The sequence below is a fragment of the Muntiacus reevesi genome, chromosome 19 (genome assembly GCF_963930625.1).
Source record: "Muntiacus reevesi chromosome 19, mMunRee1.1, whole genome shotgun sequence".
Classification (NCBI taxonomy): Eukaryota; Metazoa; Chordata; class Mammalia; order Artiodactyla; family Cervidae; genus Muntiacus; species Muntiacus reevesi.
The window spans coordinates 14781095-14798767 of NC_089267.1; the positions used below are offsets into that span (position 1 = coordinate 14781095).

Sequence of the window (17673 nt, forward strand, 5' to 3'; positions counted from 1 at the left end):
TTAATTGCCATGTTCTACAATGAATATAACACCACACTATGGATTTAACTGATCCCCTACCGATATGCTGCACAATTGTTTCATGACTCAAAGCAATGATGCTGTGAACATTGCAAAGTGCAACTATTTTTGTAAGGATAATTGTCTAAAAGTAGAGTATCTTAGTCAAATTTAAAATATTGACAACTTTCTCTTGCCAAAAGGTCTTCCCATGTTTTCTACCGGTAATGCCTAATAGAACTAGTTTTTCCCTGATGTTATCTGCACTGGATGCTATTAACCTTTTGGTAAACCTATGAGTAACGAATGATATCTCCATATTGTTTTTAGATTTCTCTACTTGTAGTGAGATTGATTATCTTTTCCTATGCTTCATGGATCATTTGGATATCTTCTATGAACTGTGCCTCTGTATTTTTTGCTCATTTTAATATTAGTATGTTACCTTTTATTGATGTGTAGGAGCTCTTGTTAGTAGGGATATTCATCCTTTATCTATCAGTTGTAAATATTTTTCTCCCACCTCATTGCTTATCTGTTTATTTTATTTTTGGTGTCCTTGCCCCTGTGGAAATCCTCTTCTTAATGTCTTCCTGGATTGATGTTTTATTCAGGAAAAATTTTTTTCAAAGTCCAATTTGTAGAAATGTAGAAAAAAATTTCCTCATATTTTTTCATACTTCCAATTTTAGGTTTGAACCTTTGATGTTGATTTTTATGTGGTAATAAACTAATTTTATTTTTCTAAATAGAGGGCCAGTTTTACTCTCTTGATGTTAACTCTATACTTACCCACTGATTTGAAATGCTTGTTAAAATAAATTTCCTGATATATAAGGTTTTGTTTGGGCTTATATATGTTTTATTGATCTACTGTCTAGGTCTGTATCTATCTTAATGCTTTAAATATTATTATTTTATGTATTCCTATTTTATAGAGTGGCCTCCCCACCACTGTGCTTCAAGATTTTCTCCTGTACGTTATTATTTCCAGAATGTCAAATTCCATAACGAATCCTGTCAGGGTTTTAACTGGGATTAACTCAGGGAAAATTGACAGCATCATTATAACCCCCCCTTATTTGAACAGATACTCTGTGTTTTGTGTTCTTTGTAACGATGTTTAATAAATGTCATTTCACATACCCCCTGCAGCAACCCAGCAGGGGGGGTTTTATTAGTCTCATTATCCAGTGAAAAAATTGAGGTTTAGAGAAGTTAAGAAATGTGTCTTGCTACTTGCTTAGTAAATTGCTGAGCCAATTGCTTCTTAACCCCTACTGGATAATGGTCTTTAAAACACTTGAAACTAACAGGGTATGTTTCATCAAGAAAAGGGCTAAATTTCTCTCCTTTCTTGTTGATTGTGCAAGCAGCTAGCCATAAGCCCCCCAGTGGGAAATCAGGGTAAGTGGCCATTAGTAAAAGGAAGCTGATATAGGCTCATTTTTCTTCCCTTATTGGTCTTAAGGAAACCCTGTGGAAAGGCTGAGGACAAGTGGTTCTCAAAGTGTGGTCCTTGGCCCAGGAGCAGCCATACCTGGGCCCTGGCCAGACTAGTGGACCAGAAACAGCCTCGCATGGCCCAGCCGTGTGTGTTTCCACAAGTACTTCTCTGACAGATTCTCGCTGAAGTTTAAGAGTCATGGTCTAAGGGACCTTGAGAAGACACGCTAATGATGGGTGTCTCAGAAGTCTAAGGAGCGAATCCCCGGGTCTCAGTGCCGGGATGCTGGCCTCACCTGCACGGCGATCCCTTCCCCGGGATGTCTTCACAGTCCTCTATGGGAGCACAAGGGCCTGGGTCCCCCGACTGACAGCGACACTCAGCTTCCTCGGTCCACTCATTCCGCACACACCGGGCAAATTCGCCGCAGGCCAGGAATTTGCAGGGATCTGCTTGATCCGCTGTAGAAAAAAAAAATAGGCTATTTTTTATTGATGCGTGGATGCCTGAGCAGTGGAACCAGCAGAAGTCAAGATAGAAGATCAAATAGGTTTGCCATCACCCCACTTTGACGTGAGTGGTACAGGAGTGAGAACAGAGTGCAGTGAAAAGAGAACCAAGCATTTCTATGTCTTTAGTGAGTGAGTTTACAGACACAGGTGATGACATATTCGATGTGCATCAGAATCAGCTAGAGGCCTTGTTGAATGTCAGACTCCATCATCACAATTTTTGAGGCAGGAGGTTTAGAGACCAAGAATTTGTGTGTCTAAGGCACTAACAAACAAGAGGGAGACTTCCCTGGCAGTCCAGTGGCTGAGACTGCTTTCCAATTAAGGCGGTACAGGTTCGATCCCCAGTCAGGGAACTAAGGTCCCCACATACCTCATGGCCAAAGCAAGCAACCAACCAAACAAAAAAACCCCAAAGACCCACAAAAAAACAAAAGCAATAATGTAACAAATTCAACAAGGACTTTAAAAATGGTCCACATTAAAAAAAAATCTTAAGAAAAAACTGAGCAGAACATTTAAAAAATTCTCTAATGTAGATGATGTTAATGTATCTGACCCGGGGAGCAGATTTTGACAACCACCTCATTAGAGAATTAAATTTTTTTTCCCTGGGCGTATATCTGGAAAAGACAGAAACTCTAAATTCAAAAAGGTACACCCAGCCCAGTGTTCATAGCAACACTATGTTCAGTAGCCAAGACATGGAAGCAACCTAAATGTCCATCAACAGAGGAATGAATAAAGAAGATGTGGTACATATATATACATAGCTGCAGCATGCATGGACCCAGAGATTATCACACTAAGTGACATAATCAGAGAGAGAGACAAATATCATAGAGTATCACTTATGTGTGGAGTCTTAAAAAAAAAAATGATACGAGTAAACTTAGTTACAAAACAGAAATAGATTCACAGCCACAACAAACTATGGTTACCAAAAGGGAAGGGAATGGGGAGGAATAAACTGGGAATTTGAAATTAACAGATACACACTAGTACATATAAAATAGATTAACAACAAGGTATTGTATGGCACAGGGAACTATATTCAATACATTGTAAAACCTATTATGGAAAAATCTGAAAGGAAAACATACCTGTATATTGTATGTGTAACTGAATCACTTTGCTGGACACACGAAACACTATAGATCGATTATATTTCAATAAAATTCTTTTTTTTGTTGTTGTTGTTAGAATTTTTTTTTAAGGCAAACATTTTCTGCAGCGATTAGCTGGTAAACACATATTTAAGATCAGGGTTACCTTTTAAAGTGGTAGTCAATCATTTTTATGGGTAGTTTCAAGAACTTCCTGGTTTGAAAATCTCTTTCAGTCTCTTGCTAATCCCTAGGGGTTCTTTTCTTTGAAAAATTCAAATGGACCTCAGGTCTTTGTTTTGTTTTTAGTCATCAACTGTTCTTTTTCACTCTATTAATTCTGTAGGATTGTCTCAAAATCTTCATCAAGTGGATTACAAGTCAACAGACAATTATAAATCTCAGACTATTTAGCTCTGGGAGAATCACGGCCCCTTCTAGACCCTGGAGTTGAGCACATCTTGCCGTCCAGGGGAGAAGTAAAAGGCCAGGATCATCACATGCTGATGGCAGAACCACAACAGGCCACTGGTCCCCAGACCACAGTTTCTGCCCAGAAGGGTTTCCACTGAATCACATCAGCTATTTACCCTTCAGATTATTTCAATAAGCACCTATCATGTGTTAGGAACTAGTGAAGTGAAAGTCACTCAGTCATGTCAGACTCTGAGACCCCATGGACTGTAGTCTGCCAGACTCCTCTGTCCACGGAATTCTCCAGGCCAGAATACTGGAGTGGGTAGCCTGTTCCCTTCTCCAGGGGATCTTCTCAACCCAGGGAGCGAACCCAGGTCTCCCGCATTGCAGGTGGATTTTTTTTACCGTCTGAGCCACTAGGGAACCCAAGAATACAGGAGCAGGTAGCCTATACCTTCTCTGGTGGATCTTCCCAACCCAGGAATTGAAGCAGGGTCTCCTGCATTGTAGGCGGATACTTTACCAGCTGAGCTACCGGGGAAGCCGGTTAGGGACTAGGGGACAGGCAATCCGGTATGAAGCCCCTCTTTCAAGAAGCCGAGGGGGCACAGTAAAACACATACACAGATGCTTCTATGCAAGAAGCCAAGTGTCTCGTCTGGTATAAGAACTCTAACCACAAGGATACATTAGAGACAAGGGGGCCAGATTGTTGGACCCTGTGCCTAACGTGGATTGCATTTGGATGTGCAAAGGCTAGGAAAGGAATTTCGACTGGATCCAGCATAAGCAGAGGCAGGGAGGTGGGAGAGCAACAGGCAAGCCCAGCATGGCGGGAGCAGAGACTCGTGGACGGGAAGGAAGGGAATTGAGCCTGGAGAGGTAAGTTCAGGCCAAGCTCTGGTAGGGCTTGAATCCCGGGCTAAGGACCTTGGACTTGACAGGAGGTGAGGGCCATGGAGGATCTGTGGGCAGGGGAGGGCTGTCATCAGACTTGTGATTTAGAAAACATGTACACAGATCTCAGAAGTCTCAGAGTTAGGATCGTTTCAGTGATCGTCTGAGCTAGTATTTCCCAAGTGGGAACATTTGCAGAACTCGAATTCAGTCGGGTTTGATGTTTTATAGGGCTTCCCAGTTGGCGCTAGTGGTAGCGAGTCCACCTGCCAATGCAGGTAGATGTAAGAGATGTGGGCTGGATCCCTGAGCGGGGAAGATCCCCTGGAGGAGGGCATGGCAACCCACTCCAGTATTCTGGCCTGGAGAATCCCATGGACAGAGGAGACTCGGGGGCTACAGTCCATGGGGCTGCACAGAGTCGGACACGACTGAAGTGACTTGGTACACACACATGCTAAAAGTAGGCTTGGCGGCTAGTTTTTTTTTTTTTTTTTTTAAATGCTAGATGAAATAAACATAACGGGTTTCTCTCTTTCCCCTGGACTTGGACTCCAGCTACACTCCCCTCTCTTTTTCCTTCTAAGCCTCTCAGAATCACTGATAAGCTAAAGTCTACCGCGCATCTTCAAGTGAAGGCTGCCGTCAGATGCTTTGCCTAGGTTACTGACCACACAGAAGCCCTGCGTGTGGGTGTGGGCAGCTTGTGGGATGAGAATTCCATGGACCCTCATGTTCATTCCTGATCCAGTGACTCCTTGTGGTGGAAAAAGAGAGCGAGGGAGGTTAGTGAGACCAGTCCAATAGGCAGGCGAGAGCAGCTCCTTGAAAACATATTTTTGGGTCTCCCAGCAAGATAGACCTGCTAGATATTTACGTAAAGTTGTATTTTTCTGCAACTTGAGGTTTCCTGTGTACCAAGAGCCCTGAGTAAAGCGAACAGTTTCCCTCCCTCATAGTTCCTAAAGCCGGCCACATAAAGGAATCTTTGCCACTGTTTAGGAAATAACTCACATTTACCCTGACAACCCAGGTGATTCATATCTGGGGTCTGGCTTAATAAATAACAGCTGTCAGCAGCTTGACATCCAGGCCTGCAGTCCTGAAGGCAGAGGCCGCGAGAGAATAGTGGAGTCCCCACTGCCCTCTCTGCTGTGGAGAAACAGATTTAACTTGGGACGGAGACCGAATGCACAGAGCCCAACCCTCTGAAAAAGGAATAGAAAATGTGGGACAACCACATGAGTTTCTGTTTTAAAAAATGTTTCTGTTTTACCAATATTCCCTTCAGCCCAGCCGAGCATAAAACTGAACAGAACACAGTAATGCAGAAGTCGAGAAATGAATTTATCCACATTTGGGGGCCCTGGATTGGGTAAATCTGAAGAACAAATGCACCTAGTTTATAGAGTACTTGCTTTTCCTATGTCATTTTTTGGGGACTAGCCTACAGAGAAGTGGCTTCCAGGTGGCATTAGTGATAAAGAACCCACCTGTCAATGCAGGACATATAAGAGACATGGGTTCGATCCTTGGGTCGGAAAGATCCCCTGGAGAAGGGCATGGCAACCCACTCCAGTATTCTTGCCTGGAAAATCCCATGGACAGACGGAACCTGGCAGGCTACAGTCCGTAGGGTCACACAGAGTCGATCACGACTGAAGTGACTTAGCACGCATGCATGCAGAGCAGTAGGCTTGCATTTTAAAGGTCTTGACAAGCATTCCCAAGCGCTGACTGAGTAAGGTTGTCTTTCAACTCTACATCATGTAATCAAAACCCATTTAGTGAACAGTCTCTGCTGCCTGCAGGGGACACTTGGAAGCACTTTACAGTTAAAGCTAAAAAGATTATGATCCAGGTCATCAAGCAGTTTATAAATTCATAGGTCCCTGATGGTCCAAGACTGTCTTTTACAAACCCTCTGTTACGGATCCCAAAGCTACTCTACTCATCTGCCCAGGCTTGAAAACAGACTCTCCCTTCCTGCCAGCCCCTGAGGGTCTCAGGCCCACGTGTCACTAACTCTGGATCATTGCACTCACACGCCTCCCCCTAGACCATCCTGTCACTTGTTCCAAATCCTTGGGTCTGGGTATTGATCCCTATCTGCCCTGTACTTATCAGTCTTTACCATTTCATCATCCCCTTGCCTTGCGCTGTCCTAACACTCAAGTGTTGGACAGGAGGTGAGGCATCTCCGTTGATAGGGTTCCGATCTAGGGCAGGATTTCAGCTCAGGGTGGCTGAAACCTAGGCTTCTTGGGGTTGGTCCCGGCGGAGGGCCTGTTAGGCCTTTACTGGAGACTTTTATTTTTTCTTGATGCGATGAAATCTAGTGATCGCTAGGTGGTGCTCAATAGCAAAAGAAGTAGGAATAGATGGAATGAAATTATATTGTTAATATGAGTCCGAACTGATTTCCGTCTCCTTAAAAACTGTGGAGAACTAAGGAGACTCTTGATGAAAGTGAAAGAGAAGGGTGGAAAAGTTGGCTTAAAACTCAACATTCAGAAAACTAAGATCATGGCATCCTGTCCCATCACTTCATCGCAAATAGATGGGGAAACAATGGAAATAGTGACAAACTTTATTTTTTCGGGCTCCAAAATCACTGCAGATAGTGACTGTAGCCATGAAATTGAAAAATTCTGGCTCCTTGGAAGAAAAGTTATGACAAACCTAGATAGCATATTAAAAAGCAGAGACATTACTTTGCCAACAAAGGTCCGTCTAGTCAAGGCTATGGTTTTTCTAGTAGTCATGTATGGATGTGAGAGTTGGACTCTAAAGGGAGCTGAGCGCCGAAGAATTGATGCTTTTGAACTGTGGTGTTGGGGAAGACTCTTGAGAGTCCCTTGGACTGAAAGGAGATCCAACCAGTCCATCCTAAAGGAAATCAGTCCTGGGTGTTCTTTGGAAGGACTGATGCTGAAGCTGAAACTCCAATACTTTGGCCACCTCATGCGAACTGACTCCTTGGAAAAGACCCTGATGCTGGGAAAGATTGAATGCAGGAGGAGAAGGGGACGACAGAGGATGAGATGGTTGGATGGCATCACCAACTCAATGACATGGGTTTGAGTAAACTCTAGGAGTTGGTGATGGACAGGGAGGCCTGGCGTGCTGCTGTCTGTGGGGTCGCAGAGAGCCGGACACAACTGAGTGACTGAACTGAACTGAAAAACTGCAGTGCTGAGCGCACTGGTGGAGGGAGGCGAGGTCCGTCAGGAATCAGGCGGTGGGAGGAGCAGCTCCAGAGGACCAGTGATAGAGCCATTAGGACTTTGATCACCGCAGCAGATCTGGCCTGGCTGACTGGAGGATATATTGCAAACTCCTGGCTCATCTTTTCCTGTTTCAGAGAGGCAGAGCCAGGGCTCTGGAGTTCCCAGGAGGCTGAGACCAAGTCTGAAAGGAGCAGAAAGCAGGGGCCACTTCATCCCCAACCACGGAGGCTTGGCAGTCCTGGTTTTGTTGGTGGGGGAGGAGGGGTGTCATTCCTTTGCTTGGGGCATCAGAGGATGACAGACTCACACATCCCCATCCGTATAATCTGAGAGGTACTGGACACACAGTTTTGACCACCATACTTTTAGGAACTTAAGAACATGATTTAAATTCTTTGAAATCAGAAGAAAAAAATTAATATAATGCAGCCTGGATTATATGTGTCTCTATACCACTGCAGGTAGGATATATAATTTAAAATATTAATTAATATTTAAAATTAATATGCATGAAGCAAAGGGTCTGGAGCCCAGGGAATCCTTAGGCAGCCTGGTCTTCTGACTGTTCCTTCTTAAGGTGTGAGTATCAATTCAGATTCAGTGCTTGGTGCTGAGTGCTTAGTCATTTGAATAACTATGGCGCCCTTCTGGGGGTGCATCTGAGATATAATGCAGACGCCTCACCTTCCACACATGTGCATCTGGCTTATTTTCCTAAATCCTGAGGACTTTGTGGGCTTGGCTTCACGTGCTGTGGAGTTAACCTGCTCATCCTTGCTGTCAACGCCCAAGCACCCTGGCGAGAACTGGCTCCTAGCAATTGTCTGTGGCCTTGGAATGTGGGTTAGCATCTTTGAGTCCCATTTCTTCTCTCTATAAAAGGAGGTATTTAAAGCAGGTGATCACTAATATTCCTCCAGCTCAAATATAATAAATCTCCCATTCGAAGTGTCCTACTGGAACAAAGGCAGCAGGAGATGTAGCCAGGCTCCAGAATTGTTCAGGTCAGTGACTAAAAGAATTAAAAAAAAAACCAGCTACATTTAAGTTCATATTTATCATTTTATTATTATTTTATTATTGGCAAAAAATGTTTTGCTTATGACTTATTGCTGAAGGGTAGGATTAAGAATAATTATACAGTGATACACAGGACCATGCATGTGGTTGTTGGAGCATACACTCCAAGTTTGTGGAATTGAGTCAATCACTCATGGGACTTTTTCCTGGCTTGAAGGGACATGTGATAAGAAGCTTGGGTTTCAATTCAATTTTCTACCATTCTCAAGAACAACCACCACAACCTGTTTATAGTAGGCTTTCAGGAACACTTCCAAGGCAAACACATGTAGCTTACCCTGGACAAGAGGCTGAAGAATGATCTCTGCTCTCAGTCATTTTTTTTTTTTCAGTCATTTTTTATATTTGCCAAACCGAGGGGTTCTGGGTGCATGGATCTTAGGGCCTGAGTGTCCCAGGATAGATGGGGACCCTGACAGCAGGATGGGAGGTGGCCCTCACGTGGAGGGTTTGCATTAAGGGTTAGATGAGGGGCCCTGCAAGCTTCTTAAGGAAGCTCCATGGGGTTGTTGGGGGTGGGTTGAGGGCACAGGTGGAAACTCTGGAGTGGGCAAAAGCTGTCTGGCACTTCAGTAGGCATTGTGGTTCCCTAGTGGAAGCAGGTGTTAACAGAAAAACCCCTGCGATGGCAGCACAGGGGACACAGGAGACACAGCCAGAGACAGAGGTGGGGGAGGCTGGGGAGAGCCTCCTGGAGGAGAGTCCCTGAGGCTGTCCCAGCTGGGAAGGGGCACTCCCCGCAGGGACAACAGGACGTAGAAAGGGGAGTTCAGGACTTTTGTTTCTGAGAGTAAATAAATAAATAAATATTGTAGGAAATTTCACTTGGTGAAATGTAGAACCTAATAGTTCGTTTAGGTTTCATTAGACTGAAGTGTGCTGTCACCTTTTCTAAGCAGGTTAAACACTTGGTCTATACCCAGTGGTTGTGGTTATTTAGTTGCTAAGGCATAATCCAACTCTTTGCAACCCCATGGACTGAAGCCCACCAGGCTCCTCCGTCCATGGGATTTCCCAGGCAAGAATGCTGGAGTGGGTTGCCATTTCCTACTCCAGTATATCAGTACGAGGAGGCTTAATAAGATTCCTTTTCACAAAGAGGCAGTAGGTAGAGTTGGGGGAGGCACATAAAACTGCCTTTGAATTCAGTTCCAGCCCTTGGTGCCCGTGTAAAAGTAAAACATGTTACTTATACTTTAAGGAAACACAGTTTCTTCAACTATGCAATGGGGGGAAATAACCTTGTGTAGTTATTTATTAAGATTAAAAAATAGTGTTAATTAACAGCAATTATCATTTTTATGAGTGACAACTACCACCTTCGCAGAGCGGGTGACTAAGTGTGAGTCTTACAAATTATGCACTTTCCAGAGAAAATGAGTGCTGACCCACATTCTGGCTGGAAGTGTCTTAGATGCCAGACTGTAATTAATTTCAGTGTTTACCACTTACCAGCTTTGAGGTCTGCCTGTTTTTAAGGAAGATTTTTAGGAATTCAAGAAGAGAACTTAGAATAAGTTATATGGAGTTTTGCATTTTTGAAATCTTCAACCTGCACAGCTAACTGGCATAAAAGCCCTACATGCTTCTGAAGAATTTTCATAGCAGCTTAAATGAAAGACGACCCGAGTGGCCGGGGATGCCACCAGAATACTGAGCAAGCCGTGATTTATTCAGCTTCTCAGTTGATGAATCAGATGGTTCTAACATTGGTTTATACTTTTTATATCACAGATTCATTTATTCAGGGAGTTTCAAAAGGTGAAAGGCAAACCGCACGCCGTACCAACAGTGTGTGACTTCTCCTACCTGCCTGCACCTCTGAGATGCTCTCTGCCCTAACCACTGCTGACCCTCCTTTAGAGGATGGAGCCCCGCATCCTGGTGGTGATCTGAATGTGGAATGAGACTCACCTGGAAATCTCCAGAGGGTTTTCAAAACCTCTCTTTCTTCTCTTTTGTCCCCGGGTAGTAAAGGAAGAATATTCCCCCCTCCCAGAACTGCTACCCCAATCCACTTTCCACTCTGACATTAGGCCAAAAGAAAAGAAGAAGACCTGATTGGGTTTTATTTAAAATTTTGCAAATGCACCTAAATAATTGGTCTGTCTGGGCATTGCCTATAAATATATTAAAATTAGGGCACAGAAAAGAAATGCTACATCCTCTCACTGTTAAGCTGTCTGGGACTGTTAAGCTCAACACATCTTTATGCAGGCTTCTTTCCTTGACCTGTCTTTCCTTAGTGTGAAACCGAGAAGGACCCTGTGGGGCTCCTGGCCACAGAAACTTTTCTGTGTCCCCCATTTCTTGTAGGGAACAGACTCCAGCCTCCATGACCTTCCCTGAGTTCCCAAGGGCAGATTCGAACAGTTGCTAATCATGGAAGGGAAGGGATACTGACTCTTGGGAGGAGCAGCCAAGAATCAATAGTGTAGCCTTCAGGCAGGGTCCTGGTTCCGCCTCAAGAGATACACAGAACACTATCTTTTGAGGTCTTTATAGGACTCAACGGGCATGAGTTTGAGCAAGCTCTGGGAGTTGGTGATGGACAGGGAAGCCTGGCGTGCTGCAGTCCATGGGGCTGCAAAGAGTCGGTCACGACTGAGTGACTGAACAGCAGCAATAGAACTAAAACCCCAAATAAATAGAAGATATTAGCCCTCTTCATTTCAGGGAAGGCCACCTGAGACGAAAGGAGTGGTACCCTGCACACACCCCAGTCTTATCAGCAAATCCATACTTGAACCACTGCTATAAAACTCCTTACCAAATCCCACCAGGCTGGTACACACAGTTTTGAGGGGCATGAATCCACTGTGTCCCCCTTTGCCTGGCAAAACAATAAAGCAATCCTTTTCTGCTTCACACGAAACTCCTGTCTCTCAGATTTGATTTGGCACCAGTGCACGGAGGCCACATTTTTGGCATCAAGAGTAAGACTTTAGAAAACTTGCAAATTCTTCCTCTGTCTGTGTGAGATGGAAATCTCTTTAAAGCTTCTTGCCAGAATTTGGACTCCTGACTTTCTGCAGGACCTGGGAGCCACCCCTTTGAAATGTGATCATCAAGAAAGGTAGCACCCGCTACCTTGCAGTATCTGAGGGAGGGTTGGAGCCTTGCTCCAAGTTGTAAGAGAGGAGGTGGACAGGGCATGTTGACTTTCTCATTTTCCATATCATTGCAATCTCACAGAAATGTGGCCTCTGCTCCTGCTACCCCACTAGATTGCTTTTGCAGAGGACTCTAATGACCTATGAACAGTCAGCTTAAAGCAACTTCATCTGCTCTTCACTCACCAAATGCACCCTTTCAGTACTGTCCTCACCCAGGCCTCCAGATGCCTGCTTCATAGGTTAGAGGTCAATTCACCTAATATCCATTTCTATAAAACTGGTTTCCCCAAAAATGTTTTCTGGAATATTTTTCTATCTTTAAGGCATTTTATTAATTTTGCCCTTCATCTTTTAAAAATGAGTTACTTTATGTGTCCCTTGTAACTATTTATAGATTTTTAACAAGTATTTTCTAAATTTTCAGCATTTTATGAATGATAAACTCCATGTGTTTTTACTTTATAATCTTGGGAAGGCTTTAAGCACTTAGTTTGAAGACTTTCATAATTTTTTTTAAAAGGTTAACTTAAAAAATCCATAAGTCATGGGGGGTGGAAAAAGGAAGAAAGAACAGAAAAATGGGCCCCAGAGAAGATGCAAATAGATTGAACAGGGGTTGTTAGACAACCTGACTTTAACTGAGCTGCTGTAAGCAGATAGGATGGGGTTCCCGGGAGATAGAACCAGGCATGGCTTTATTGACATAAGAGAAGCCACTTTGGCCTAAGCTATTCTGTGATCTAAGCCAGGCTACAATGTTTGCCCTTGAACTGTTTTCAGTAATTAATCTTAAGGGAACAAAAGAAGGCAGAAACAAACACCAAGAGAAATAAAAAAGATAACAGTTATAAAGTTACAAACCTATATGAAAGATAACGTATCAGTTATAAAGACTCCCAGTTCTGTTCCAGGGGTAAAGATTAGCCTGAAGGTTCAACCTCCAGGTCACCTGGAACCTGAGGGAAGATAATGTGGACCTTTTCTGACCCTGGTGACTTCCATCAACTAAAGTTCTGACTCTGTTAACCTTTGCCCCAATTTTATCCTTAATTCTCCTCTTCTCAAGTCCCTCATGAATGTGCACGTACCTTTAGCTTAAAACTTCCCCGATTTTGCTGTTGGGGAGGCACTGCTTTGGGAAGGATCCATGGGGTTCTCCTTGCTGCAAGTAATACATCCTTCCTTCTCCTGCTCTTTGGCTGGGTTGTGTTATTTAGCTAGACACCCACCAAGAGGGAAATCTTGTGTTTTGGGTAACACTGCCTCATCCTTGCCTTCCCTTCCTTCCTTCTATACTGAGCATCTTTACTTTGTATCCAAAGCTGCTTTCACAGTGGGAGAAGTACCCTGCCACTCCTAGGAATCTCTTTATTTTCCTCCTGCCCTTTCTAGATGAGCCCCACACGGAAACTGAACTGGACACTGTGGGGTTCCTGGACATGGAAGCCTCTCTGTGTTCCCTGCTTCTTTTTTTATAGGAAACAGAGTCTAGTCTCCATGACCTTGCCTGAACTCCAAAGGGCAGATTCAATCAGTTCAGTTCAGTTGATCAGTCATGTCCAACTCTGCACGCCAGGCTTCCCTGTCCATCACCAACTCCTGGAGATTACTCAAACTCATGTCCATTGAGTCGGTGATGCCATCCAACCATCTCATCCTCTGTCGTCCCCTTCTCCTCCCGCCTTCAATCTTTCCCAGCTTCAGGATCTTTTCAAATGAGTTAGTTCTTCCAATCAGGTGGCCAAAGGATTGGAGTTTCAGCTTCAGCATTAGTCCTTCCAATGAATATTCAGGACTGATTTCCCCTAGGATTGACTGGTTGGATCTTCTTGCAGTCCAAGGGACTCTCAAGAGTCTTCTCCAACACCACAGTCAAAAGCACTGTTCTTTGGTGCTCAGCTTTCTTTATGGTCCAACTCTCACATCCATACATGACTACTGGAAAAACAATAGCATTGACTAGATGAACCTTTGTTGGCAAAGTAATGTCTCTGCTTTTTAATATACTATCTAGGTTGGTCATAGCTTTTCTTCCAAGGAGCCAGCATCTTTTAATTTCATGGCTGCAGTCACCATCTGCAGTGATTTTGGAGCCCCCCAAAATAAAGTCTGTCACTGTTTCCATTGTTTCCCCATCTATTTACCATGAAGTGATGAGACCGATGCCATGATCTTAGTTTTCTGAATTTTGAGTTCTAAGCCAACATTTTTACCCTCCTCTTTCACTTTCATCAAGAGGCTCTTTAGTTCTTCTTGGATTTCTGCTAGCTGGGTGGTGTCATCTGCATATCTGAGGTTATTGATATTTCTCCTGGCAATCTGGATTCCAGCTTGTGCTTCATATAGCCCTGCATTTCACGTGATGTACTCTGCATATAAGTTAAATAAGCAGGGTGACAGTCTACAGCCTTGACACACTCCTTTCCCAATTTGGAACCAGTCTGTTGTTCATGTCTTATTCTAACTGTTGCTTCTCAACCTGCATACAGATTTCTCAGGAGGCAGGTCAGGTGGTCTGGTATTCCCATTCCTTCAAGAATTTTCCACAGTTTGTTATGATCCACACAGTCAAAGACTTTGGCATAGTCAATTAAGCAGAAGTAGATGTTTTTCTCAAACTCTCTTGCTTTCTCAATGATCCAACAGATATTGGCAATTTGATCTCTACCTTTTTAAAATCCAGCTTGAACATCTGAAAGTTCATGTTTCATGTCCTTTGAAGTTTGAGCATTACTTTGCTAGCGTGTGAGATGAGTGCAATTGGGTGGTAGTTGGAACATTGGCATTGCCTTTCTTTGGGATTGGAATGAAAACTGACCTTTTCCAGTCCTGTGGCCACTGCTGAGTTTTCCAAATTTGCTGGCATATTGAGTGCAGCACTTTCACAGCATCATCTTTTAGGATTTGAAATAGCAGATTGGAACAGTTGCTAATCAGAGAAGGGAGGGGATGCAGAAACAAGGGAGGAGCAGCCTTGGGGCAGGGCCCTGGTTCCTCCTCAAGGGATACACAGAGCAGTATCTTTGAGTTTTATCAGAACTAACTCCTCCTCCTACTCCCAACAAATGGAAGATGTTAACCACTTGACTTGTGTGCATACGTGCTTAGTCGCTTTAGTCAGGTCCAACTCTTTGCGACCCCATGGACTGCAGCCTGCCAGGCTCCTCTGTCCATGGGAGTCTCCAGGCAAGAATTCTGCAGTTGGTTGCCCTGCCTCCTCAAGGGGTTCTTCCCGACCCAAGAAGAATGCATCTCCTGCAACATGCATCACCTGTGGCTCCCATATTGCAGGCAGATTCTTTACTGCTGAGTCACCAGGGAAGCCCAGCTACCATTCTTTATTCCAGAGAGTAGATCATACATAGTTTGAAAAACCTCAAGAACCACAGAAGCTCCTCAGGAGACCACCTGAGGCCAGATTAAAGCAGTGCAGGCCCACCCCCCCTCCACACACACACCCTGATCCTTATCAGCAACCCCACCCTTGAACAACTGATATAACACTAGTCCCCCCAGTTTGGGACACACAGTTTTGAAGGCATTAACCTCCTGTGTCCTCCTTTGCCTGACAAAGCAGCAAAGCTCTTCTTTTCTACTTCAGTCATAACTGTCTCTGAGATTCAGTTCAGTTCGGGGCACAGAGGCCACGTTTTTGGCATCATCCTCACCCTCCCTTGCCTGGGCCCCTCACCATTCTACAAGGCCCAGCTCCCTATGCCTGTCTGTTTAAGGAAGCCTGTGGTGACACTCCTTCACCTCAAGTGTGCGTCCTAACATTTCTGTTCATGTCCTGATTATGGTATTTAGAAAGGCTCTGGCATGCTTCTATCTCTTGTCAGGCATTTAATACCTGGGACAGAGATGGGTTCGATGCCCAGAACAGTGTGTAGCTCAAGATAGACTGTGCCTGAGTGCTTCCTGAAGGTACGAATGAACGCACATCATGATTGCATCATCATTTACTTGTCTAACTTTTCTGTAACAGCAAAGAGAAGGGCTAGAGAGGCTGGGAAACCTTCCGTGGTTTAAGAGAACTCACCAGCATTTGAAAATAAGGAGAGACCTTGATGGCATGAGGTTCCATGGTTCACTAGAGCACCAACAAGCCACCTGGCAAACAGGGATGACTGTGGCCACCCAGCAGCTGCCTGCGTTTTTACAGCTACTAGCTGGGAGGAAATTTTATGTTTTCAAATGGCTATATAAGCACCTGCATAATATCCTCAAGTTTTCTTTTTGACTCACAAAGTTCAGTTCAGTTTAGTCACTCAGTCATGTCCAACACTTTGCAACGCCATGGACTACAGCACGCCAGGCCTCCCCGTCCATCACCAACTCTCAGAGCTTACTCAAACTCATGTCCATTGTGGGTTCATGTCCATTGAGCCATTGATGCCATCCAACCATCTCACCCTCTGTCATCCCCTTCTCCTCCTGCCTTCAATCTTTCCCAGGATCAGGGTCTTTTCTAAGGAGTCAGTTCTTTGTATCAGGAGGCCAAACTATTGGAGCTTCAGCTTTAGCATCAGTCCTTCCAATGAATATTCAGGACTGATTTCCTTTAGAATTGACTGGTTGGATCTCCTTGCTGTCCAAGGGACTCTCAAGAGTTTTCTCCAATACCACAGTTCAAAAGTATCAATTCTTTGGTGCTCAGCTTTCTTTATGTCAGTCATCCATACATGACTACTGGAAAAACCATAGCTTTGACTAGATGGACCTTTGTTGGCAAAGTAATGTGTCTGCTTTTTAATATGCTGTCTAGGTTGGTCATAGCTTTTCTTCCAAGGAGCAAGCATCTTCTAATTTCATGGTGCAGTCACCAGGTGCAGTGATTTTGGAGCCAAGGAAAATAAAGTCTGTCACTGTTCCCATTATTTCCCTATCTATTTGCCATTCAGTGATGGGACCAGATGCCATAATCTTAGTTTTTCAAATGTTGAATTTTAAGTCAAATTTTTCACTCTCCTCTTTCACTTTCATCAAGAGGCTCTTTAGTTCCTCTTCACTTTCTGCCATAAGGGTGGTGTCATCTGCGTATCTGATCAAGGAAAGTTGCAAGGCTCAAAACAGCCTGGAGTTAAAACTCCCTTTTAGGTCCTCCCCACCATTCTTTGCAAAACAAAGAACTCACTCACCCAAAGAAAAAAATGGACTTTAAGGTTGATTATGCCCAGCTCTCAGCTGGTCCCAGCCTCTGGCAGATCTGCAGAATTCCTTGCCCCAGCTGTTTAAGAGGTAACTAATCTGAACAACCTTGGAGAACAACAGGCCCCCTTAAGACAGCAGATTTCCACATACATGCCTATGTATACTTTTTTCTTGGGTTAGTGCAGCAGCTCACTAATCTGACTGCTGCCCCTTCTCGCCTCATTAAAGGTGATCTGTTCCTGTAAAGTGCCGGTCTTTTTTCAAACCTTCTCTGACTCCCTTACCCTACTTCTGAGGTTATTGATATTTCTCCCTGCAATCCTGATTCCAGCTTATGCTTCCTCCAGCCCAGTGTTTCTCACAATGTTCTCTGCATATAAGTAAAATAAGCAGGGTGACAATATACAGGCTTGTTGTACTCCATTCCCAATCTGGAACCAGTCTGTTGTTCCATATCTGGTTCTAACTATTGCTTCTTGACCTACATTCAGATTTGACCGTACCAGATGGTCTGGTATTCCATCTCTTTAAAAAGTTTCCACAGTTTGTTGTGATCCACACAGTCAAAGGCTTTGGAATAGTCAATAAAGCAGAAGTAGACAGAAGAACTATACAGAAAAGATCTTCACGACCCAGATAACCACGATGGTGTGATCACTCACCTAGAGCCACACATCCTGGAACGCAAAGTGGGCCATCACTACAAACAAAGCTAGT

General features: G+C 44.0%; 1 protein-coding gene across 1 annotated transcript in view; it reads right to left on the reverse strand.

Moving 5' to 3' along the window:
• Positions 1-17673, reverse strand: part of IMPG1 (interphotoreceptor matrix proteoglycan 1) — a 146632-nt gene that overhangs the window by 4855 nt on the left and 124104 nt on the right. Inside the window, 1 exon segment of the mRNA XM_065911797.1 lies at positions 1743-1908. Coding sequence (XP_065767869.1) covers positions 1743-1908 — 166 coding nt within the window.